Source organism: Cavia porcellus, unplaced genomic scaffold, assembly GCF_034190915.1.
Source record: "Cavia porcellus strain 051 isolate PalLab524CR breed Dunkin Hartley unplaced genomic scaffold, mCavPor4.1 scaffold_2, whole genome shotgun sequence".
In the NCBI taxonomy this organism is placed as follows: Eukaryota; Metazoa; Chordata; class Mammalia; order Rodentia; family Caviidae; genus Cavia; species Cavia porcellus.
The window spans coordinates 16133040-16159864 of NW_026947485.1; the positions used below are offsets into that span (position 1 = coordinate 16133040).

General features: G+C 38.9%; 1 protein-coding gene across 7 annotated transcripts in view; it reads right to left on the reverse strand.

The window, feature by feature from the left end:
• Positions 1-26825, reverse strand: part of Dock4 (dedicator of cytokinesis 4) — a 418252-nt gene that overhangs the window by 139133 nt on the left and 252294 nt on the right. For all 7 annotated transcript variants that reach the window (XM_063238782.1, XM_013152428.3, XM_063238800.1 and 4 more), the window contains exons 13-15: positions 13610-13735; positions 2341-2465; positions 1075-1237 (exon numbers count right to left, since the gene is read on the reverse strand). In XM_063238782.1, coding sequence (XP_063094852.1) covers positions 1075-1237; positions 2341-2465; positions 13610-13735 — 414 coding nt within the window. The remainder of the gene's footprint in view (positions 1-1074; positions 1238-2340; positions 2466-13609; positions 13736-26825) is intronic.

Genomic DNA, 26825 nt, shown 5'->3' on the forward strand with positions numbered 1-26825 from the left:
ACCCTGCCAGCCACCTTTCTGCACTGAGATGGCCTCAGAAGTATCATTTACAGAGCTCTGTGGGCGCATTCTGAAAGACGCCATGGTGCTGGCCGTGGCCAAAGTCCTCTACTGGAAGCTTAGGAAATTACATTACTCAGACAAAGCCACCATGGATCTCCTGGCTGTGCGCCAGCACCTCCCAAAGTGGAGAGGAGATTGCTTCTCTCCAATAATGTGATTTTCCTTGTATTTTTGGGTTTTTATACACTGTTCCCAAACCAAGATTCACCAGAAACTTCGAGCACAATAGACAATCTGTAGAGTCCCAGGCATACTGTGGTGACACAGGCACTATCAGGAGACTCAGGCTGGGATTGGTGGGGCAGGGAGCAGGGGCTTGACAGAGGAAGGCATGCAAGAGAATTAAAATAGAGGGACACTGACAAATGACCGCCTTATGGACAGTCACACACATCAACAAATCCCATAAAATTTCTATATTTTGGGCTGTTTAAAGTAAGGCAGTTCTTTCAAGTTATCTGTAAGGCCTTTTCCTGAGGACATTATTTGACTCTTGTTTCAGCATCATGTAAGATGGTACAATGATGCAGATATGTGCAAATCAGACATATAAAACTTAGCCTGCCAGAGGCTTTCCTAGTGATTTCACTGGCCCAGGAATTTCCAAGTGGGTTTTCTCCCTCTATCTGAGAGCTGGCTCAGCTCCTAGTGATACCAGACTTGTGGTCAAGGCTGCCCAACACCTCCAGAACTAGTCCAGGTTTTTAACTCTCTGCCTTATCTTCCTGTCTAGATTCTTAAGTGATGAGCTGATGTTTTATGGTAATAATCAATTTAAAGAGAACCTGCACCCTTCCTACAGAAGTATTCCCCACCTTCTCTGTTTCCAAAGAGGTTGTTAGCCTGTAGAAAAGTAAGCCCACTTCCCTGCTAGAATTCTCACTCAGCTTCATCCTCCCTCCCCAAGTCTCTCCTGTGTCGCCCTTTTTGCAGACTACCCCATTATCCTCAGCACAGCTCAGCAAGCAGCCACCCAGCCCAAAGCCGTAGAGCCAATCCCACCAAACTTACTGGAACAATGGCGAAATTCAAAGCGGATATGTGCGCCCCTGAATTTATCCACCGGAATAGGAAGCTTCAGTAATTCAGACCACCGCGGACTGTTGTTATGATAAAGCACAAACGAGTGGTACTCACTAGCTGGTGGCTCGCCAGCGCCAAAAGAGATAAAATCCTAACAAAGAAAACATGTGCATTAAAGACAACTCCGTCCAAAAATTGGCTTTGGAAATGCAGAGCAACTATGCTGTATTTGTCTGTTTCCCAATCAGCACCTCATGTGAAATCACCTCCCTGCCCTTTGTGGCACCGTTTCTGTTCTTGCTCCTACACATAAGAGTGTTTTGTTGAATTCTGATGCTGAACTCCCAGGCCGCGCTGTGGAGACCTGTGAGAGATGGCTAATTTCTGTCACTTTGGGAGTTCAGGTAGGCAGCAAGGCTCTCATCCTGCTGAGGCCAAAAGGCTGCACTGGGCTTCAGTGAGTGACTCACTAAGCTCTGGGGACAACCCTGTAATGGAACAGGCACATGTGTCCCTCCACCAAGAAGCAGCTCACAGAAAATACTCTTCCATAGGATCCCACTACTAGCACCCCACTTGGGAAGTAGGACCCCAGTGTTCATACCCTATTGTGGTTAAAAATAAATCATAGAATTTTTTCTTTTTCTGAGTCATGGTCTCACTATGTAGTTCAGGCTAACACTGAACCATGTAAAGCTGGCCTTGAACTTGCTGTGACCCTCCTGTCTCAGCCTCCTGAGTGTTGGGATTGCAGGCATGCACCATGCCTGGTTAATGTAATACATAGATTTAAAATGATCTTCTTTTTTTTTTTCTTTTGTCTTTTTCATTTTTATCGGTACCAGGGATCGTACTCACGACCGCCTGCTTGCAAGGCAGGTGCTTCTACCGCTGAGCTAAATCCCCAGCCCCAAAAATGATCTTCTTCTTCTTATTATTTTCTTAAAACAAATTTCCAAAAAAAGATTCATCTGTAAAACTATGGTAGATGAAAGGAAGTGTAATCAAATGACAAAAAATACTGCATTTAAAGAATAACTACTATTAGGAAATTGTTGACACAATTAAGCAAAATGGAAAAAGCTTTTTTGCTTTACTATTTTATTATCTGGGATTTTTTTAATGATTTTTTTTTAAACTACATGAGGTGGAGAAGAAAATACTACAAAAGAAAAATTAACTGATTACTTTAAAGATGAAGCCACAGCAATTATGTAGAATTATTTTACCAAAAAAATTTCAATTTCAACATACCTTTAAGGTCTGGCCACTGCTGTCTACAATGAACATGGTGACTTCCACATTTCTGGCCACACTCTTCCCTCCTTTCTCAAATTCTCCCCTTTCTATGGTGATATATAAATCATTCCTCATTTCGCCTATTAGAAAAAGAAAGTTGAAACATGGTATTATAACAGAGAAAGTGTAATAAATTACTCTATCAAGAAAAACCTAAGCTTATAAAGTACAAATATGTTTATTCTTTTATAAAAGAGTACCCACCCTCATTGCCAATGCGCAGGAAGAATAAAGCCAGCTTCTGCTAGTCTGGATTGTAATACTGCAAATGTACATTAGGTGGTGAACACTGGGGCTGAGTAGAAAGCGGTGTGATGTCTCACCACTTTTCAGTATTTCCTGCATTCGTTTATGAAGTGTGATTACAAAATGACAGTCTAGCAGAGGTGGCTCACATAAAGCAGTATTACTGCTTTACAGTCATAGTACTTGAGAACAGAAGAAATACCTACATGGAATAAAATGACAGGACTGCAAAGAGTCCAACTGCAATTTAAATCTTTTCCAAAATTCACAGACAAAGTGATCTCACTGCTGGAGGAATCCAGATTAGTGCTTTATGAACACAGATGTAGAATAATTCAGCCATACAGACAAACTTGACTTAATATTTCGTATCATCAAACTATAAAACAAATGAGACATTTTCTAGGCACACATTAAACCATTTATATTTTCTCAGTTGGTGATTTATACAACTTGAATGCCTTTTAATCTTACCCCTTTTTATTGTTGCCAGGAAAAAAGAAAGAAAGAAAAACTTGATGCCAACTAGCAAAGCTGGCTAACTGCATGCTTTTACCTCTCAAGAGAATTAAGTGGCAAATGGATAGAACAGAGAAAAATAAGTAAGCAGTGGGCTAATATCTGAAATTTTCTGAAGGTCAGTGCTGGTGAGAAGGCCTGGCTGAATTCACTTTTATTTAACGTGTATCTCTGACATTTGAAAACTCAGAAGTAACAGTCTGTGTATTCTAACTTTACAAAACCTCCCATAAAGGAGCAAATCACTAGAAGGAAAAATGACCATACACGTGTGTCCACAAGTAAGATTTATAAAACTCGCTGATCAAAGTGTGCACAAGAAAGGACCCAGCTCTCCATGACCAAGAAGAGACAGCAGGTGCCTCATCAGCTTCTTTACAAGGCCAACTCTTTGTAATGGCATCATCCCCAAATGACCTGGGCCGACTAGAAAATAGATGGGCATAAACCATGAAGTGTATAAATTCTAAAAAGGATTAAACCTTAACAAACCCTCACCTAGAGTATACAGAACATAATTAGTGGGAACAATTGATTTAGAAGTCTCTGACTTCAAAATTTCATTAGTTTCAGAAGCTCATAAAAACCAACTTTAGAAAAGCAATGAACTTAGAAATCTAAGAGAAAAGTGACCTATTTAAATACCTTTAAGATTATATTTATGTGCCTTGGAAGTTCTTTGCTTTAACACTTTTTAAACTTTTTAAAAATTTTAGTGGATAGCCCTAGAAATACTATAAATTTGACATATTCTTTCAAATAAATAGCTCATTTCACTTTATTACTATATGACGTCCCTCAGTCTCCATGGGAGGTTATTTCTAGGACTCCCTGTAGACACTAAAATTCATGATGCTTAAATCCCTCATATAAAATGGCACAGTGTTTTCACATAGCCTCCACATATCTTCCTATATATTTTAAATAATATCTGTATTACTCAAAAGATCTGATACAATGCCAAATGTTACATAAATAGCTGAATTGTTTACTGAGTAATAACAAGAGTATATGTTCAAGGCAGGCATAATTTATGTGTACGTATTTTGATACACACAGAAACACACACTTAATATTATTTACTGAAAAATTTTCATTATATGATGAACAAAAAACTCACAAGTTCTGTCTTCTGTATCCAGCAACTTTGCGGAACAAAAGTGCCTAGTACATTAACGGTCTACAGACAAGCTAATCCAAGTAGAGGCTTGGCAGGAGACTTAACGATGGTTTTCCTACAGGCAAACTTTTGTCAGGTAAAAAAATGACATTCAGGGCGGGGGATTAGCTTGCAGTGTAAGCACTTGCCTGGCAAGCACAAGGTCATTAGTTCAATTCCCCCATACCAAAAAAAAAAAAAAAAAAAAATTCAAATCAAGGAACTTTGCAGCAGAAGATGTTAGCTAATAATGGCAAAATTCTTTGGCTTTGTGGAGAAAGGGCCACATCTTACAAATGAATTATATACTGCATGTACACTGATTAATGACAATTTTAACCACTGGAGTTTTTACCTTAGAAAAAATTTTTTAATTTTAAAGAGAGAAAAAATAATAAAACAAGTCAGTAGAAGAGTTACAATAATTAATATATTGTATATTGTTGTCTTCCTAGTGGTTATTCAGAGCGCAAGATATAGGCATGATAGCTTGTCCACACAGTATTAGCACAAACTTGTATTTTCAATGAACTAAGAGAAACTAGCTATATAACGATCCCATGTATAAATATATTCTTTTTTTCCCTGTTTTGCCTTAGGAATTTCTCACAATGAGTAACCATATAGAGGTCAGTAGGGGCACAAGATGAGGACTGAGTGTTCCGTGGCTAGGTGGTTTGCAGCCGACCCTCTGGAGCCCACCCCTGCTCTGACTTCAACAAAACCGAGAGGAACAAGGAAGGTTCACAAGGTAACCTGTTTCCCGGCATCCACAGGCCAGGCCAAAGGACGGAGAGTACGCATGAGCACAGCCAGTGTCAAGAAACTCTTTCCCATGTATTCATTAGTAGTTATTTCTTGAGCACTTCTTCCTAAGTATTATTCTAGGTCTAGAAGATTCATCCAGTAAACAAAGCAAAAATTACAGATTCTTATAGAGGTAGGTCATCAATAAACAAGAAAAATATATAGCATATGGAATGATGACTAATACTGTAGATAAAAGACAAAGAAGAGGGATAGGGAATAATTGAATGAGGAGAGAGGAGTCTTAACTTTCACCAGGTTAACAGGCGGAGGCCTCACATCAGGACCTGAGTAAGCTGTGGCATGTTTTGACAAAGGAGCAAAGACATAAAGGACACCAGGTCCTCAGTGCACTCACAGCACTCAGCTTATAACGAAGCTGCATTCTTCTCTCTCTAAAGAAAGATACCCTGCACTTTAATAGGCCTGAAAGCTGTAGGGTGGCAGAACAATCAGAAGAGGGAGATCTAGCTTCTAGTTTCTGCTACTGCTATTGTGAGACATAAGCCCAGATAGGACAACAGAAACCTCTGGAGCTCAAATGTTCTGTTATTAAAACAGGAATGGGGCAGGTGGGGTGGTGTAAAAGTTAGGATGACTTTGTCATGTTATGCCATTCCTATGATTTGCAGATCTTCTGGAATAAAGCACATTCATAAGTTAGAATACCTCATCTAGAAGCTTTAGTATTCTCTTTCCCATGCCTCATCATTCCTGTAACCTTCTTTATCTTTTGCAAATGGTTTAGATTAAATCAAGCTTCCTTTGCATTGAGAATACATGACAAGAAGAACCATCTCTGGATGACATTCTACATATGCCTCTCTCCAGGAATACTGAGCTTGCTAGTTCTTCTACTGCAAAGGTGCCATGTTTTGTGAAAATACGCAGAAGGAAAAAACTGAAACAAGTGCTAATTAAAATCAACACATTTGATGGGCTCTGGAGAAAACTAATAAGCCCAAATGGTATTAGGAAAGCATCTTGGGTAATTAAGAGAGAAGCCATAAAGTGAGTATCAAATGGAGTCACAGCACCAGTGTGAAAAGCTATTTTCTTGGCAGTGTTTATTAATACATCACACCTCTCAAATTCATTATTCTGTGCATCTGATGTGTATGACACTCCTCTCTTTAGCAGGCTCTTTGGCTAGGAAGCCTGTAGACACATGAAGGCTCCTCAAAATATTGTAGACAAGATAAAGCAAAGGCCACATCTGTGAGAACAAAGTCAAAGGAGTTCAGTGACTTGCAGTAAATGGAACAATTAATGGTTTAACCTAAGCAAGCAAGAGGTTCTACCAAGAGATGAAGGTCTTGATCCCTGATTCTGTCCTGTGAATGCCTTGGATGAAGGCACAGAATGTGTGATCACCACATCATGTAAACCACTGTACACAGCCAGCCACACAGCCAGAATCTGATCTGAGCGCTGTTACAGTTCATCAAAGTTGAAAAAAAAAAAAAAAGTCCTGTTCTTTAATCAGAATGCAAAAGAAACAGTATAAATGATTTAGAATTGTGGAGGAATTTAAAAGACTACTGATGATTGTGAAGATGACTGCAAAGATGACTATAGTATTATAAGTTGAACATACTTAATATGAAAATCCAGAACTTTTTAAGTGCTGATACAACTCTCAAAAAGTTTCAGATTTTGGAGAGTTTCAAATTTTGGATTTTTAGATTAGGGATGCTCAATTAGTAAAGTCTGTGAAGATTTTTGATATTAAGAAAAAACAACCTTCTGAAATTGGAAACATTCCTATTCCCAGTGATTTTAGACAAGAGCTACTCAACTAGAAGTAGTAGTCTTAGAACCAAGAGCAGCAGCAATGCACTGAGTACCTGCTAAATGTTTTGTGTAGCACTGAAGTAGAACCTCTTGTTAGATCCTCACATCCACTTTATGAGAAGGCACTACCATATGTCTTTTATAGACAAGGAAACTTCAAAGTAAGAAATACATACAAGATATTGAGTAACTCCACTTTACCTATGAAAAAATACATTTCAACAGAGTGAGAACAGCCATCAAACAAGCTACTGCAAATCTGCCTTTGTCACCACAAACGACTTGAGCAAGGACAGTAATGTGCTACTGTGCTTTGGTTGGATCAGTTTTGAAATTCTGACTTCTGTTCACGGGACAACCTTCATTGGATAGAGACAGGGTGACGTGATAGCGTGCTCTGGGTCATTACAATATTCAAGTATGAAGCAGAAAACTACTACCAGGCACCCTGAGGAACAAATCCACATGTTGGACACATGGCTTGATTGGATGGTTCTTCATGTGTGTGGCAGACAGAGGACCACATCTTCTCCCAAAGATGACGAGATCCTAATCCTTGAAGCCCATGAATACATGACCTTACATGGCAAAAAGGACATTGATGATGTGATTAAATCAAGGATCTTAAGACTGAGAGGTTCTCCTGGATTACTGGAGTGACCTGGATACAGTCACAACGATTTTTAAAAGAGAAAGGCAGGGCTGTCAAGAGAAGGGAATCTGATGAGGGTACAGAGGTTAGAATGATATGGAATCACAAGCTAAGAAGTGCAGGAATCTCCAGAACCTGGAAAAGGCTAGGAAACCAACTCTCCCTCACACCATCAGAAGAAAATGCAGCCTTCCCAATACATCGACTTTAGCCCAGTGAGACTTCAGCAAACTCTGACCTCCAGACTATAGTGGAAGCATTTGTATTATCTGTGGTGCTTTGTTAAGACACTCACAGGAAATGAGTATGACCTGCTTTTCACACTCACATTTCTATCATTTCATGAAGCCTTCAAGGAAGAGGAAGGGAGCTGGGCCTGGTGGTGCAGGACTGCAATTCTATCCCTCCAGGAGGCTGAAGCAGGAGCATTGTAAGCCTGAACCGAAAGGGAAAGGTTTAAGATTGCAAGATAACTGAAGAATAACGTGGACCATAGATGGAGAAAATGCCTGGCTGGGTTGAAAAAATATTAGCTAATGTTATCCTTTATGCTTCTCATAGAGTATACTCCAGGAAAATCTATCAATTTTTATTTTTTTTTTTCTGCTGCTTCTATTTGTTCTTCATTTGTAGGAGAACATAAAAAGATATTGAAGTTTTGGGGAGCAACTTTTAAACTTCTGGTTGTGACAGTCAAGGGGAGAACAGTAACTAAGAGAGCAGTACCCATGACAGGCTTTGCAGGACCGCTCTGCACAGAGACAGTGGCGGGGTGGGCTGCATCCCTCGTGGCCTTCACACTCGGCAATGCAGGAGATGCAGAAGGTGAGTGGGGAAAACCCTAGGCCCTGGAGCGACTGAGGCTTCCCAATTTGGGAGGCACCATCCCCTTCCCTATTCTGATCTGGGGCTGGGAGGTAACCTCAGGGTCGGGTGATGGAACCTTGGTCCCCATCTCTCTTCTGTTCCCGAGATCCTGGGTTTGGGGCTAAGCTAAATGGTTCCTGCTATACTTGGTGGAGGCTCACTGACTTGGACTAGAGAGCAAAGAATGTTACTTAGATTAAATACTATATTTATGGGTGTTTAAGTCATATCATACTATTTACTATCTATTCCAAGATGGATAGCCTGTGGACTAACTCCATCTGTTAATGTGCATTTCTCTATCATAAGTACTAAAGAACAATATTTATATTTAAAAGAATGAAACTATCTGTCTCCTGAAACATGAGGCAGACATCCTATTACATCTCACCCCTAGGATTCATTACTGAGACACATTACTTGCAAAAAAATTTCAGTACATCATGAGGTCAGTATCAAAACTAGCTCCCAAATCTCAGTTCTCCTCCTTCCTCTTCTTACTGTGCTGTTTCCACATAATCCTTTTAGCATTACAAGCTTCAAAGACCCACTAAAAATACCAGAAGGCATTCACGACAAGCTTCCTAACAGCGACAGTGTATGCAACTGCTATGTTGGTTATGAGCAAGCCAACCAAGGGAATAAGGCATAGGCAGGGACATCATCACAATGGAGACAAAGTTCTGTCTAGAAAGAATCCTAAATTTAAGAGTAAGACTGGATGTTCAAGATGAGAGGTGGGCAGTCAGGCCTTCCATGACCTCCCCACCACATCAGTCAGCTTTGCTCTGAGATGCTTTGTGCATGGAAACAAGACCTTTCTGATACTCAGCAATGGCGTAGGATTGCTTTGCACAGCCTGTTAGGCCATTTAGGGGGAGGTCGTCCAGTACGGTAACTGGTGACACATGTGGCAACTGAGCACTTGGCTGTAAATGCACAATGCTCACCAGCTCTCCAAGACAGAGGCTGAAAACAGTGAAAATAACTCATTAGAAACTGTTCATAGGGATTATTTATCAAGATACTATTTTGAATGTATTGGGATAAATAACATGCACTCTCAAAATTAACTTCACCTCTGTTTTTCACTTTAAATAAAGCAGCTACTAGTAACTTATAAATTACACTTGCGGCTCACTTATATTTCTAAGGGAGAGCGGTGATTTAAATATTTTTGCTGCAGACCTGCTCACAGATTCAAAGAGCAGACCAGAGAAATGCCTTCAGACTTATATGGCTTGTAGATCATAGAGACAGAGCTTCTCAGAAAATGGCTTTTCTTAGTTGGAAATGATGCCTTAAGACATAAAATGCTGAATTCTCTCAGTCCAGAGAAGGACTGAAGAGACTTTATGACAGCTCAAAAGCAAAGCCAGATCCTTTCTTCACACCAGGTGATAACCTAGAGATCTGCCCACACAACAGCAAACAAAGAGAAGAGTCTGTCTTCATGATTTCCCATTTCAAAGAGTTAAGCACTGTTATATCTTGGAATCCTTAAAGACGGTCTTACGTATTCTCCACATCAACAGCACAGATAATTCACACTGCAGAGACCACGTGGGAGAACTTAGTCCTCCTGGAATAAGCCTTTGTCTCATCTGTCCCAACCCCTACCAGCACACTACAGAAGGACAAGTCTACAAAATCGGGGGAAAATGTGCTCGCAAGCTATCACAATGACCAGAAATGTTATTCACAAACATTTCTCAGCTCAAAATTTCACTTACTCATGAGAAGTAACTGATGAGTCTGAAAACAACAAAAGAAAGCAGAACAATGACTATGTGTTTCCCAATGGAAAAACTTCCAGGGAGGATTAAATTTGCTTTCCGTTGTTTACTCTCCTTTCTCCATCTAACTGGGAAGAAAGACTAAGCAGAAAAGGAGAGGAGAAAGAGAACAAAGAGTCATTTAATAATTCTTTTCCAATGCCTAGCAAAGCAGACCTGTGTCAAAAAGAGTAGTTTTCCTGGGCAGGATGAACCTGGCATCACGTGGTGCCAGACAGGGACCAAAGCAAGTCTCACTCCTGGAAAGCTCATTTCCATCATTAAGCCAGACAAAAGCTGCTTGAGCATGGCACCTCCCAGATAATTACTTGGCCAGTGAAGTGTCATCTTGCTTTAGAGTTTTCCATTTCACAGTGACACTGCCCAGAGACCAAGACGAGGAATTCTTCTAGCAGCTGGCTGCGTTCCGCTCTAAAATATGTTTTTTATATTAGATTTGCCCATCAATTTGCTTCCCAGTGGGATGAAATTTTTTGTCCTTTGTTGAAGAGGAAATACCAGTTATTTATAGCAACTGAAGGAAATAATGAATGGTTACAAGAGCTATGAATAGCAAGCCACCAAGTAAACAGATCTATAAACAGTCATTTTCAGCAAGCATAGCATGAGCTGCTGGGGCAGACTGGGTCACCGGGCCAAGCCAGGTCATCTCAGGGAAACTTCCAGGCTGTTTTCTCAGGCTCCCCTACATAAACAAACTCCAAGAGACCATGACACGGCACAGTGGACAATGTGGTCATTTTAGACCCTCATTTGTGGCAGACCTCCCATCGAATCTCATGGCTGTGCCAGGGGCCTTTGCTTGCTTTTATAGGAGGGATTTAAACAGTATTGTAGAGCATCTTATCATAGACAGCTGAATTAGATACGCAGTCAGAGAGGAAGTGGGCCCTCAAGGAAGTCAGCTAATAAATAAACAATAAATAAGTAAATAAAACACCGGGATTGTGAACAGACCTAGGCCTGCACGCCTCCCTGGAAATAAACAGCGACTTGAGATTATACCATATTAGCACCACCTGGTCCAGGGGGCCCAGTAAGGCACCAGACACATAGGTACCCTTCCCCAAAATGCCTTTGTTCTTTCCACATACCCTCTTGCAATGCTTGTTTCCTACTGGATCATGAGCCAAGCGGCCATATAGTACTTATAACCCTAAAAGTTGATGGTACTTTGGCCCACATTGTACCCATGTTGTGACTTTGCTGTATAAATTACCCCTGAAAAAGGGTTTCAGTGGACACCCACTCCAGATACCTGCTAGAAATCTGGGAGTCATTCTTCGCTCCTTTTTTCCAATAAAACTCTCCTAACTTTCTCCTTTGGTTCATAACTTCATTCCTCAACGCTATGAGACCACACACTCAGCAAATCTGACATCTAACAGTCTGGGAGTTACGATCTGTTAGACTGATTTCGTATCAATTTTACTTTTTAAAAATACTGTCAACAACTTCAGACTACTTTATTTGGTCTACTTTTCCTCCCTTTTCTTGGTTGTGGATGAGAGATATGAAGCATGGAAAGCCACTACTTAACACCCTACTTGTCATCATCTAACAGACAAACGGTCTGAAGCTGCATTCCTATGGAAGAGGTCCTTTTGTAATAAAATCTGGTGGCTGATAAAACTTACTTCCTTGGTTTGTGACAAGAAGAATAAACTATGTCACATAAATTTTACAAAATGTAACCCACAATGATTCACAAGCTTAGTCCACTTCAGAGGTAAGATTTGGAGGCCTGACTTTGAAGCTGAGAAAGTCAAAGCTGGGAGGTGGAGCTGCCGGCTAGGACCACATTCTTTCTCCATAAGGGAGCAGGGCTTGCATTACCATAGCACAGAGGACAATGACTTGGGAGATATGGGCCTGGAACCTTTAGCTTTGAAGGTGCTGGCCAGGTTACACCTTCAGGAGATCATCAGTAAGAAAAGGATTCTGTAGCTCCTCTGGTTCTCTCTGGAGTCTTCCCAGGACTATAACCCTCCGAGGGTTTCAACAGGCTGGGTTCCCATCTGCTCCACTGCTAATACCTTGTCTCAAGCCATAGTTAGGCTCCCTGAATTACCTTCCAAAGCCTCTGCTCTGGTCTCCCTGCCTCTATCCTGTCCCATCATCACACAGCAACCAGGGCGACTCAAGTGACTGTGCAAATCATTATGTCACACCTCTGTCTGAAACTCTCTACTTGTTCCCTTCCTCCATCTGAATAAAGATTATCAAAAAGGCACCATCCCACTCTCCCTGCCATGCTCTACTCCAGCCAAGCTGGTTTTCCTGGTGTTGCCCTGCCTCAGGCCCCTTGCACCCGTGTCCTTTGCCTGGAATGCTCCTGCCCAGTGGCTTCCTCACTTCCTTCTCATCTATTTCTTATCTGGTCACAATTTCAATCCCTCAAACCACTACCACTTCTGGCATCACCAAACCCGTCCTTAGCTCAGCGTCTGTCGTCTTTGAACACATGTATTTCACTGAGACACTTATTATCACCTGACTCATGGGACAGCCAGCTCCAGAGGGAGATTTCTTTTCTGTTGGGTTCACTACTGTATCCTCAGTACCTGGAATCACATCTTGGCCCACAGAAAGCCCTAAAAGATATCTGCAGGATTAAGAAGTCAATCCTTTCACTCCGGGTCCCTTGTAGCACGCTGATGCTCCAGCAATGCCTGCTCCTTCCTCTCCCGCAGACCCCACCATTCTCGCCCAGCACCTCAGGCTGTGCATAAAAGTACTCTGTGAAGCCTAAACTACTGTGAGATTACACAGGGCTAGGCTTGGAAATCCTTGTTTCACTGCCAAATTTATCAGTTTCAATAAACCTGGCACTGGGTCTTCAAGGTGACTCTCTTTCATCCCCACTTTTTCCACTTACAAAACAAATGCTTTTAGGGAGTCTTTTTTAGGTGCTAATATAAATCTGAATCATATACTGTACACAAATAAGTCTCAAAAAGGTATTGAAAAACATGGTATTTTCACATAACTGCTTCTTTACATACATAGATACATATTCACAATGAAAAAATCCCATGGCACAGGCCAGCTGTGGTTCAGTAAGTGTTCTTATCAAAATCTACAAGGAAAAACACTCTAAGAGACTGACGTTTTTCAATAAAGGGTAAAATATTTCCTGAATGCTGCGTCAGTTTTTGTTGTTATTACAGCCATTACTCAATGAAGCCCTGGCTGCCACAAGTCACCCACATTAAGATAATGAGAACATAAAGATCTTTCTCTTATTATCACATACCTCAGTTCATCCTTCGGAGTGGCTCCTGTGGAACTCTTCAGAGGTGAAAATTTGAAAAACTCCTCAAATGTCCAAAATAGATAAGATACTCATATGTCATCATTTTGTTCCACCCCAAAGTCACTTACCTGGCATGATAATATTAGAAAAACCCAACTTCCTTGTTATGGACACTCCATGAGAAAACACTGATGAGTATTCTCTTCTAATCTGTTCAATGTCCCCATGCAAGAGCTGGAGGGAAACCGCTAACCCTAAAACCAACAAAAGACACCCACATTACAACCAAGTAGAAAGAAATAGCATGAACAGGACCTCGATGGCTCCGCCAAGCCCAAATTTCTGTAGCAGTTTTAAATTGAGGGTTAGTGTTCTCACAAAATTACTAGAAACTGCAGGAATAATAGATAGACAATGCTTTCCCGCCTCTAGAGTTTTCCCATTTATAAGGAAGCTCATGGCAACTGGAGAAACTTGAGCAGAATGCTAAGAGGGGGAAGCCTGGCTTGAGTCCCCAAGGTCTCCCCTTCACCCCCAGCTGGATGGACCTCACCCCTACACCAAAACACCTTCCAACAACATACAATGTGCACTTGATCCTGGAAGACAATGACATGAAAACTGGAATTGTAACTTTCATCTGACTCTTTAGGCTTGTGAATAATGATCTATCAAATATCAGAAGCAAGAACATAAATCTTAAAATATAATTCAAGAATTTTAAGGATAGTGATGGAAATTTATTATTTGAAATGTAAGCAATAAAGGCAATTATAACAAAACCTGAATTACATTCTTATTATATACAGAAATTCATGAAGTATTATTTTCTACTGAGGAGAGTTTGACAAACAAAGGGACTATAGTCAGCGAAATAGTAAAATTATCTGTTTTCCTTTTTTATCCCAATTATAGTGACATTATCACAGTGGGGTACGCTTTTTCATATATCATTTTCCCAATTTTCAGGCAAGAGCTACAAAAAAGAAATTACTGTCATCTTTATGAATGTTTGTGTCTATATGGCAAAGACACTACTTCTTGTTCAGCTTTTAATTCCCTTGTCCTTTTATCTCTTGTTTTAAGACAAGACAAAGAAGTCGCTCACACATATTAGCAATAGAAAATGAGCTAGTCAAAAGTAATTTATTTTTAAAAACACTGTCATCATTTACTTGAACTCAATTTAAAAATGAATCTGGTGGGTGATGTCAAGATGATAAATCTGTCCTTTAAAAATGTTCAATCCAACCAATACTTATCACTCATGTATTTGCTATATGTAAGTTTTTATTCCAACCACTACTTTACAGCATTATGACACTCCCTAAAAATAAAACGCAATCACAATGCAATGAAAAACTTCTTTGCCACACATTTAGACCAAAGTCTTCCTTTTACTGCTTTAATAATACCAGCAAATAAATAATAACAATACAAACAGTGTTTCCATTGTTTTGCCTGTTTTTTAACAGGAGCAACAATAACAGCAAAGGACAGGGGTGCCACGACAGGACTGCGGCCTCCCTGTCTTCTGTGTGCCTCTAACAGAGTATTTGTCTCAGAGAGTGCTGGTGAGAATTAAGTAAGACTGCACATGTTCAGTATTTAAATCTGTACCCATTACTATCCGACTGTCCCTTGTCTACCTCACCTTGCTTCTTACACTTGGAGTTGGGTGAATGAAGGCAATGCCCTGGAGGATCAGTGTCTGTCCTTCCATAACCAGGAGGGTGCAGCGGGGGAGAATAAACCATCAGGATGATCTGATGGAGCCCACTATTGGTGCAGCTTTTGGGCCACTTTGGGTGGCACTACTGGTTCCTTTTAAAACCCACAGGCAGAAGAATGAAAACAGACTAACACGTTATAACCCATCTGCCCAGCAGCCACGTCTTCCTGCTCATGCTCTCCCACTACCTCCGCCTCATCACTGGTGCCTGTTCTCCTCCCACTTCTGTCCTTCTTCCTTCAAAATACTCACCCACACCCTTACCATCACCATTAGCACCACTGGGAGCTGGTATCTGTAGAATACCAGTGTGTGCCAGACATGGTACAGAACAGCAGTTCCTTCTGCTGGGGAGAATGCTGCTCAACAATCCCAATGCGATATAGAAGCAATGCTTTCAAACAAAGAAAAAGATGGACTTAACACAGTTGTTGTGATCCCATGATCTTTGCAAGTGAAGATTACTTTGCTGGGACTTCCCATGAAGGAATCTGATCAGTGACATTTGCAACATTACATGGTATATATGAAAGAAGAAGGCAAAAAGCCAACAGTAATGCAAAAACAAAGATTATGTCATTCAGGATAGGGGCAAGAGCAAGGAAAATGAGGACGCTTGTTTTGCCTTCTGGAAGCCAACATCCACTTAACCAGCAGTGATTTACTTTATATAATGCAGATTCTCTCCAGAGAATAAGGTAACAAGAAAGGCATTTAGTCAGAGACAATAGCAATCTTGAAATAAATTTAAAAAGACATGAAAAGGAGAAAAAATATGTGTTAGGGAAATATACGAGTAGAGAGAAAGTAATAATGAACAATAACAACAAATCATCTATGTTCCCTAAACAGCAAGAACCAAGGAAGAGGGAGTATGAAAGACAAATACCACTGGAGAGACAGCAGAGGTGGCCAGCTAGCAGACAAGGGAAGGCACAGGAAATACAGGCACAGCAGTGTAGAGAAAAGTTGGGCATCCTAAATTTTAGGTTGTAGCCTAAAATTCCGATAGATTTCAGCTCGAATTTTTAGAGAAGTACAAATTAGAGTCACAGATGTTTTAATTTCATTTACCAAAGCCAGTGTTAATACTTAGTATGAGGAGGTACTGCCATTTGGAGTTGACCCAGTTGCTTCAGAATGACGAACTCAGATGAAAACTGGCAAGGTCACTGCATGGAGGGACTGACCACAGTACAGTTTCTCTGCTCAGTCGTCTCCTCTCACCATTAAGCACTACAACACTTAACTTTTTTTTTTTATAGTGAAGAGGATATACTTATAATAAGACAAACAACACAGAACAGAAAAAATGCTGCTGGTGAGTCCAGAGGTGCACGTCTGAAAAGATCTATTGCATTCTATTTGTTTTTCAATCAGATAAAATCTGATCCTATTTTACATTAGTCCTTAATTACTAGGACCATAATCAAGAGGTTTGATAAGTGAGTCATCAGAACAATAAGCAATAACATATCAAGACTATGAAGCTACTCATTACTACAAAGGAGAACCCTGACAAATATTTACATTTTCCTTCTTAAAAACTTGAGCTCACAGACTGAAGCAGGGTAGAGTGATAGTTGCCAGGAGGGCTCAAAGTGAGAAGGGAATGGCGTAGATAGGAAGATTTGCTCAAGGGATATAAGATTTCAATTAGGACGACAAGGAGATCTTATAGTGACTACAGTTACATGCATTAAAATGCATTAGCAATATAACAGTACTGTATTTCAGTTGTATGTGCTTGAAAATTGCTGAAGAGATCTTACAGGTTCTTACCATAAAAAGAAAATGTGTAGTGATGCATGTGTTAATTAGCTTCATTTCACATGCATAAACAAATTAAAACATCACATTGTACACCATAAACATACATAATTTTCCTTTGTCAGTTATATGTTAATAAAGTCAGAAAGAAAAAGAGACAGCTGTGCATCTAGCCCAGTGACCTGAAGATCAGGTCTAGTCATTTATTACACAGACCATTATTTTTCTTTTCTTTCTCTCGTCGACCTACTGCACTGTCTGGGCCAGTCTGCTATCTCTGGGGTGGGACAAGTTTCAACAATTTGGTCTGCACACTTTATTTCACTCCTGCCACACTTCAAACTATTCAAACTATAGACAGCAACAATTTACGGCTTGAAAGGTAGAAGGAAGCAGAATAGAAGGATGTTAACCATAGGGTTCCTTGTCCTAAGGGACTGAACATCTAACAATAAAAAGACACAAATAAATACAACAGGAAGTACAATGGGTCAATGTTTGCAGGGTGTATTAAGGAAAAATTATTACTGACAATTTGAAAGTTGAGGGGTAATTTTGTGTAAGAATTAATGATAAGCAATAAAAAAGATAAAGAATGAGGTCAAATTTTTTATTTTATTAATATAAACAACATTTTACAATCACTTTTTCTGGCCCTTGATATAAGTTCTGTGATAGTTAATTGATTGTGTCCACTTGAGTAAGAAACACGAAACTAAAATGGATCACATAGCTCAGGGTGTGGCTGAAGGGATTTACCAAACTCACTGGGTGTGAGTGGCACCAAACAACAGGCTTGCCAGCTGAATGGAATAAAAAGGGAAAGGAAGGAGGAAGGCCGCTTCTTCTTCTGAGGAGTTCCAGTCTTCACCTTTACCTTGGACATCCTCTCTTGGCGTCTGGCGCAGATCCTGCAGCCTCCTGACATGGACTCTCAGAGGCGAATGCAGTGAGCGCCAGGCTTTTGACCTGATCCTTCAGATCTCCAGCGTACAGACAGCCCTTTTGCACTCTTCCACACCTGACTCTGGGGCTGGCCTATGTTGTAAAACCTTGTATCTGCTTATCTTGTATTAAATGTTTCTAGTAAGAGTAACAAATGTGAACTTATTGTGAAAGAAAGTTCCCTTTTCAGAAGAAATACAGTTATTACACTGAACTTTTCTATCAGCCTACACGTTTAAGCCTAATTATTAAAACTTGGTATCTAATTTTAAACAAAAGCTTAGTCATCAATTAATTTGGAGTCTGCCACAAACAGCATACTAGTCATGATTAAGCTCAATGTAAGGAGCATCAATGTAGAAATGAAAGGTGTGGGATCTGTTAAGGCAAATGTGATTGATTATTTGGTAGTTCCAATTGTATGGAAATTAAAACCAACTCACTCTATAAGATGATTCTTTTTAAATTTATGAAAATTCTGCACTTTTATATTAAAAACGACAAGCACAGCATGATTTATAAGCAGCAGCCAAAATTAATTTTAGATTACATCAGCCTTTTTGCCACTAATGAACCAAATAACATGTAGCTGTATAGCAATGCAAAAATGGAAAATTATGGCCAATATACTTTCTAAATACAAGTCGTTGTTAAACGTGCAGTTTAAGCAGCTGTAAGATTCTGTCTCACTGTTAACTTCTCTTTGCTTCAGCTCCTGTATCTATGAAATAAAAGTAATAATGACACAACACTCTTTGTGCAGTGCCTGGCATGAAGAAAGCATTCAGGACTGTTAGCTGTGCTGCTACCACCACTGCTGCCACTACTCTAATACTATGCCATGGTTTCCCTTCCAGTTCCTTCCACCACAAAACTAACAAATTAGCTTCCATTAAAAAATGGCCAGAGTTCCCTAAGTGTCACCCACAAAGAAAACATTACCTTTAGTAGCTTGACCTCAGATTTTCAGTTAAAGCCAAGTATTACAATTAAGTTCAGAGGAGGTTTCAAAGGGAAAACTAGCTATCAAGATCAGTGTTCTGAACTTAGCATGGTGGCACATGCCGGTAATCCTACACAGGAGAAAATGAAGGAAGAGGATCCTGAGTTGGAGGACAGGCTGGCTATACAGTGTGACCCTGTATAACACACACACACACACACACACACACACACTATGCAATTTGACAAAGTGGTAAGTGACAAATACAGTCAGGCAATGTATACAAGTACACGAAAGATGGTTACATTTTAATGATTTGGGGGATTCTTGCATTAACAAACCAAAGCTCTAAATAAGGGACAAATTCTGATCCCTTAAGGTGTTTAGCGTAATTCATTGAGAAGAGGCCTTCCTACTATCTTAGTTTGTACTTTTTCAGTTACCGTAATTTTTTTCTTTCTTTCATTTTTTTGTCCTCATTTCTAGACTCTAAGCAGATCAGATTATTTCATTTATTTTTCATTCTACTATTTTAGAAATTATATAAACTAGTTTTTCAATGTTTAACATAAAGAGCTGACTTCAGGACACTAATCAACAGCTTGAGTCTCTCTTTCTGAGCAATTCTGGGGAATGTGGGTCTCTGCAACTCTGATCATGATGATCCATTTTTAAGTGCTGTTTATAGTCGGTACATACGAAGATTTACTGTCAGTTTATATTTTCTCTCCACACCCTGGCCTCTACGTTTCTTTCCTTCTGGGGTCAACTCTTTTTCTCTCATGATCATTTCTGACTAGCTATTTCAGTGTATATAGACGGTAATTCTCTAAGTCTTTATTTGGAATTTTAATTACTTCATTTGGACTTTGAAAGAACATTTTGACAGATACAGAATTCAAAGTTGGCATTTTCCATGGTAATATTAAGGTAATATTCCATGACATTCTGAGCTTCATAACTGCTGCTAAGGTGACTATGTCTTTTAAGATAATACTATCTTCTTTCTGAGTTCTAGCTGGGCTTTAGTAGTTGTTAGTTTTATAATTTCTGTACATATGCCTCTAAGTGTACTCATCCTGTTTATAACTTTTACTTCTGTTATCTGAGAACATTTATCTTCTGTAAAAGTTCTGCAAAATCCCAATCTTTTCAAATACTGCAGCCTTCACATGTACTCAATTGGTTTCTTCTGGAATTCCTATTAGATATATGCTGGCATTTTTCATTTAATAATCTGTGCCTCTTAAGTGTTTGTTCAGGTTTTTCCATTGCATGTTCCCTTCTGTAGCATTCTGGCTGATATATTAAGCTATATTTTCAGTTTACTGATTCATTTTTCAAATGTGCTCATTTCCTATTTAACCAGACCTCTTTTTAAAAAAAATTTCAATAGCACTTAAAAAGGAATTTTAATTTGATTTAGTTCTCTCTAGGACAGCTTGAATGCAAGCACTCAAGGAAAAGGCTTTTCCTTTGCTTTGTTAAATGCTACACACCAAGACCTTGAGTAATGTCAGACAAAGAGATGCTCAGTTAATATTTTTTTAATGCACAAATTTGTAAAATCTCCTTATTTTTTCCATTATTGTTTTCACCGTGAATCTCTTTTGCTCCATCTTAAGTTTTTCACAACAGTTGATTGCTTAAAACTAGGACATGATTTGCAATTGTTTCATCTGTTTATTCTGCCTCACTGCTGATGATCTGAAGTTGACTGTTATTATCATTTTCTTATCTTTAGTGAGCATGCTTTGTTCACAAGAACGCCATGCACTACAGGTGCGGAAGTAATGATATGAGATTTTTCAGGCTCCTGACCAAGGCCTACAACACTGAATTTCACAGTTATAAATTTTTCCAAAACATTAGTTAATATAGATTCAGATGAATGCATACACATAGAGTTCTAATGCTTCAGGGAGAATCACTCACTCCGTACCTTGTGAAAACTAAACAGCTTGTCAAGGTTCAATAGTAGAGGACTTTACTTCTAGGTGCCACTTGAACAGACGCAGGCTATATGGTGCCTTCCAGGGACAACTCAAACTTGCAGGCTCCACTTCTCAGCAATCGTTTCAACGCCTGCCCTCCCTCCTTACCACAGCTTCTACTGGAGTACACTGTTCTGGTTTGCAGCTTCATATTTACATCTGACATCTCTTTAAATTTCCTGTCTTCCTGTTCTTGATTGTAATTTAAACAGCATTTTCACATAGCAGAAAGATGGTTGCAATAGTTGAATTCACCATATTTTGGAAAGGCATCTTATTTTGAAATTCTTAAAGTTTCTAATGTTTTCCAATTAACACAATGGTCACAAGGCAAGAGCAGCACGGTTCCTCTAATGTACAACTCAACTGTAATTAAAAACAGGCATGAACCAACCCAAAAATTACTCCAATTACATGGTATTTATGGATAATCTTATCAATACTTAATTAAAAAGTATTCTCTGCTCATATTTTTAAAATGTATCAAACTGAAGAGTAAAATAAAATCACAATATTAATGAAAATATTGTTCTGAGAAACAAAAATGAAAATTATTTAAGGCTGTGTGTGTGTTTTCATTGTCCTGAGTTTCTGTATAAGTTTAGAAGACAAATTATAGGATATTGAGGAATATCTTCTAAAAATATATGTGCTAAAAACATCTAATCTAAGGATAGATTTGCTAATACTGTAAAAAGAATTCCAAAAGAAAGAGATCTAAAGACTACCTTACAAACCAGAAGTAATCACAAACAACTTCCTAAGTTGAAGTTCTGGGGGTAGGATGGGGTGAGTATGACTGAGCACCAGGGCATTTTAAACAATGGCCATTATAAATTTAACTAAACAAGAAAAAAATTCAATTAGAATATGCATATGATAAATAGTTTGCATTGTAGAAAACATCTATTAGAGTAGGAAATGTACTGCCCTTCCCCCATTTTTCTGAGTTTTTATTTGCTAGAATTAGTGTTTTTAATTTCTTGTATATCCTACCAGTATTTTCTTCCTTTTAGTCATGACAACACTTAAACCACAGAATGAGGTAGAAACAACAAAAGATAATTGGCTAAAAAAAAAAGCATTTCTTTAAAGATAATATTCAAGTTCTGGAAAAGAAGAGAGTGGTGGGAAGAAGGAGATGGTGCTCCATGCAGAGAGAAGGTGTGCAAGAGCCCTGCTACAGGGAAGAGTTTGGGGGGACAGGAATCCGAAGCAGAGCCAGCTATGGCCAGAGGGGGACCGGCAAGACAAGCAGCAGTAGTAGAGGCCAGAATAAAGGGCAAAGGTGCTTCCTCTATGTGCAACAACAAACCACGGGAGAATTTCAGGTAACGGGAACATGAACCAATCGATGTTTTCAGAGCGTATCCCTGAGGCTGCTTGGAAAATGGTGCTATGAAGGCAGAGAATAGAATTCATGATGAGCCCAGTTAATGGTTACTCAGCTACGGAAGCAAAGATAACAGAGGCTTACACCAACTGGGGGCGACAGAGATGGGTAAAAGTGGTAAACAAAGCTGTCCTGGGAATACAGAAATCGTATGTCTTGGTGCTACATTCAGATTTGGGGGATGAGAGAAAATGAGGATGGACAGAAGGCATCTGCTCATCTGAGCTGAGAAAGGGGTAAAAGATGGGACTCTGCATTCAGAGACAGAGACTACTGAAGAAAACAAAGGAGGAAAGGCAGTCATTGACATATTTTATAAACAAATACCTTTTAGTGAAGTTTGTTTAATTTTTTAAGAGGATTTGGATTATTTTCTGGGACTACTTGCTTTAGTTTAAAAAAATCACTCCAGTATTTCTTACAAGGCAGGTCTATTAGGAATAAACTGTTTCAGCTTTTGTCTCTCCGAAGATGAATTTTGTCTTGAAATTGAGAAGGTTTTGTGGGATATAAGATTCTTGGTTAACTGTTTTTTCATGCAACAGACAATTTCATCTCACTGTCTTCTCAACTCCGTTGTTTGTTATCTGAAATCAGAAGATAATCTTATTTGGATTCCTTGGTATGTAATAACTAGTTTTTCTCCTATTGTTTTCAGTTCTGTTTGTTTTGAAGCATTTTTAATAAGATGTGTCTGGTTGTGGATTTTTTCTGTTTCTTATCAATCACTGAACTTCCTAGATGTGCAGATTATTTTTCAACGAATCTGGGAACCTTATCATATTTCTTCAGATATTTTTTCAGCTCCTTTTCATCTCCATTCTTCTTCTGGTGCTCCAGTTTTATGAATCTTTGTGTGCTTGATAGTGTTCCTCAGGTTCTGGTCACTTAAAATCTTCATAGCTTCCAAGAGTGGCTCATATAAACAAGGGTATTTATGTATCACAGTACTGGACGTTAGGGTGTCATCATAGCTGCATTCTGAGAAGGAAGATCTTCTATGCTGAGTCTCTCTTCTATTATATTCCCACATGGAAAGAAAGAGAGCTTAACAGGATCTCAACTCTTAAATTTTTTTATTTTGAGATAAGGTCACACTAAGTTGCAGTTATCCAGTCTGGACTCTTTTTTTTCAATTTTTTTTTTTTTTTTTTGTCTTTTTCTTTTTTTATCAGTACCGGGGATCGAACCTGTGACTGCCTGCTTGCAAGGCAGGTGCTTATATGGCTGAGCTAAATCCCCAGTTCCCAGTCTGGACTCTTAACATGCGATCTTTTTGCCTCAGCCTCCCAGAGTACTGAGATTACTTTTCTTCTATTTCCTCTATTACACATATGATTTTAAAAATTATTTAAGTTTTATATAATATACTAAAATGTTGTATGGTCTATTGATAAGATAAAATAATTATTTTTAAAAGAAATACACAAGAAGCTATGCCTCCTATTTGGGTCCAAGTCAGAGCTGGAGAACTTTCAGAGGTACATTTTGACTACTATACAGCAAAATATGGCTGGATTCAGTGAGGTGTCAATATAGGGAGGGTATAGACTGGGTCTCAGAGTCTATGGAGCAAAGCAAAGAAAGGATGTCATATGTCTAGCAGGGAAATGGTGTCAAGTAAGACAGAGCTGTTGGAAAATGAGTCAATGACTACAAGGAAAACTGAGACTAAGGGGCCTGGGATTTAGCTCAGCAGCGTAAGTGTTTGCCTGGCAAGCGCAAAGTCATGAGTTCAATGCCCAGTACAAAACAACAACAACAAAACATGATTGTCAAAATTGAGATTCAGAGCCCTGAGTGCAGAAATGAGCCAGGTTAGAAAATGTAATCAAAATGGTAAGCTGGGAACCATGAATGATAATGTATGAGCCCACTATACAATGAAGGGAACCTGCTTGCTGAAAGCCTTTGCCCAGCTGGACGAGACTACCAAAAAGAGAGACCCATTCTTCATGGGACCAGCGCTGTGTCTGCTCTGGCAGCACATAATACTAAAATGTTTCTATTATTTTGTTGGGGATGATTTTTTTCTCTCAGATGTACTTTCAAAATCAACTTAAAAAGAGTAAAAAAGAATGAGAGTGAAAAGAAAGGGGAGAAGAGCAGTAAGGGGAGGAAAAGAATGTTTTCCTTCCTCAACAGTTACACCTTGATTTCTGACTTTCAGTTTGTATTATTCAATTTGTGGCTATGTCTATTGATGTTTCCATAAACTAAACTCTTAAATAACATGGACTTGGCACCACTGAGGGTAATCCACAGGGTCTGATGATAGGATTACTTTCTGAGGCCCATATCCTGAAGATCTTTGGCACATTACACCATCGATTGGAAGGACACAGACTTTCCAGCATGTAAAGGATGTGATGAGCATGAACAAAGAATCTTGTGATCATAATTTGCTGGTCCCTGATCACCTACTTCTGAATTTCAAAGTTTTGGGAAGGCTTTCACATTTTCTATGAGAAAGTAGTTAGCCCATGGCTAACTGTTATAGAGAAAATAAGACTGGATTAATAAATAAGTAATTGAGTATCAAAAGAAGGCACAGAAGATATCTAGAATTATTTATTGTTATTGACCTTTATTCTGAGAAGAAAATCACTGATTAGAGATGAGGGCTGGCGAGAAGTCCATCCAGATTTGGTAGAAGGTGAAATTTTTATAGGACTGGATGCAGCCATTCAGAAAGAACTTAATATTTTTGTGACTAAAAGGGATCTTTCACCTCAAAGTCTTCTTTGTACTCTGATTTAGGATACCAACGTTTCAGTGGTACACACTGAAGATTACACCAAGGTTGAAAATGACCTGTGCGTTTGTTCATTTTTACTGTAAATATGATTCATTATTTGTAACTTTTACGGCACCAAGAACATAGGAATCCACCGGCAGAAGCTATTCCATAAAAACGTTCACAGAGTGCAGTGAGGGTGCTGGGAACGCGCTGCCCCAACACACAGCAGCTTGGCATGGGACACTCTGAAAGGCGTCACGAGCAGAAAAGTCCAGCTCACCTTCCCTGCTCTTTTTCCTAAAGAAGATGATTAAACCCTCAGGTAAGAGATGCCCTCACTACATGCAGAGGGAAAGAACATCCTCATCTCTGAAAATGGAGGCATCTGCAGAGAAGAACCTAGAAGAACAGGCCCCACTACATCACCACGAGGCCATCATTCTGCCACCCGGGCTTCTCTGCAGCTCCTCATTTGTCATCAGATTACTACAAAATATTAGATTTTAACTGTTTCTTCAGGTCTTCATTTTCTAATTAAGGTTTCCTTGTCACTCAAAACGTAACTAAATCTGCATGCTTTTCCCTTGTTAACCTTTTTTCATAATAGGCTTAGTAATGAAAGAATGAGGGGGGAAAAGATATTTTTCCTCCACTACAATAGCATGTGTAACTGTAATTTGCTAATTTATAATTTATTAAAATACTTGCATATTTTTATAGCTAGCAAATTTCCCAAACAGTATTCCTAATGGTCACATCAAAATTAGACAAAGATAATTAATTTAGAAAATAAGTGTAAATCATTATATTGCTTACCTTATAATTTGGTGTTAGGTTTTTTTATTTTTAATACTGCATGTATCTTTAAAAAGTATCTTGAGTATAACTTAGTATTATAGCTTGAACTACACTTTTTCACTGTCAACAGAAGACAATAGTTTAGGAAAAAAAGGAAATTAAAAAGATAAGACAACTGCAAACAATATAACCTAGCTTTTCTTCTATTATAGAAGATAGTAAGAATAGAAGGTCTACAGATTAAATAGCAGTACTATGTCTGTGCTAATTTCTTGATTTTGACAATTATATTGTAGCTATGGTGCCATGACCTGAAATAAATATAGAGGGACATCATTTCTGCAATTTGCTTTGAAAAAGTTCAGGAAATGAAATGCACTACGTTTGCATGTGACAAACATGTATGTACATATATGTATATATGAATGTATGCATGTGTATAAATGTATATACTAATACACATACTTGTAAGAATCAGAAGCACTGATATAATCTTTAAGAATTTTTCTACTTTTTTTTGAAATTCTGTATCATTTCTATCCTTTTTTCTGTTCTGCTCTTTAAAATAAAAACAAAAAACAAAAAAAGAATTATACCAACTCAGCAATACTGAATTAAATGTGTATATGTGGTGAGGGGGGATAAGCAAATGTAAAATGTTAAACCTTCTGGGAATAGCAATCTTTAGCATTATTATTATAACTTTTCTGTATGTAAAATGAGTTAAAAAGAGAACATGGTTTAATAACTAGGAAATTCCAAAAATAAGCAAAATAACATGCTACATTTCTAGCCAATAGGTGGTGCCAGTAAGTACTTCGTTTATTTTAATCCTACAAGAAAGCCACGTTTCAAGTGCAGTGTTCAAAAATCAGAGGCACTTATTAAAAATACTTTTGCTTTATACTATTTCTGCAATACTGAATTGAGGACACCGCTAAGTGTGAACAGGACCCTTAACAACAAAATGCAATCTAACACTTCCAAAAGTCTCCTTTCACCTTAGCTAAATAAGAACAGTGTTCTTTT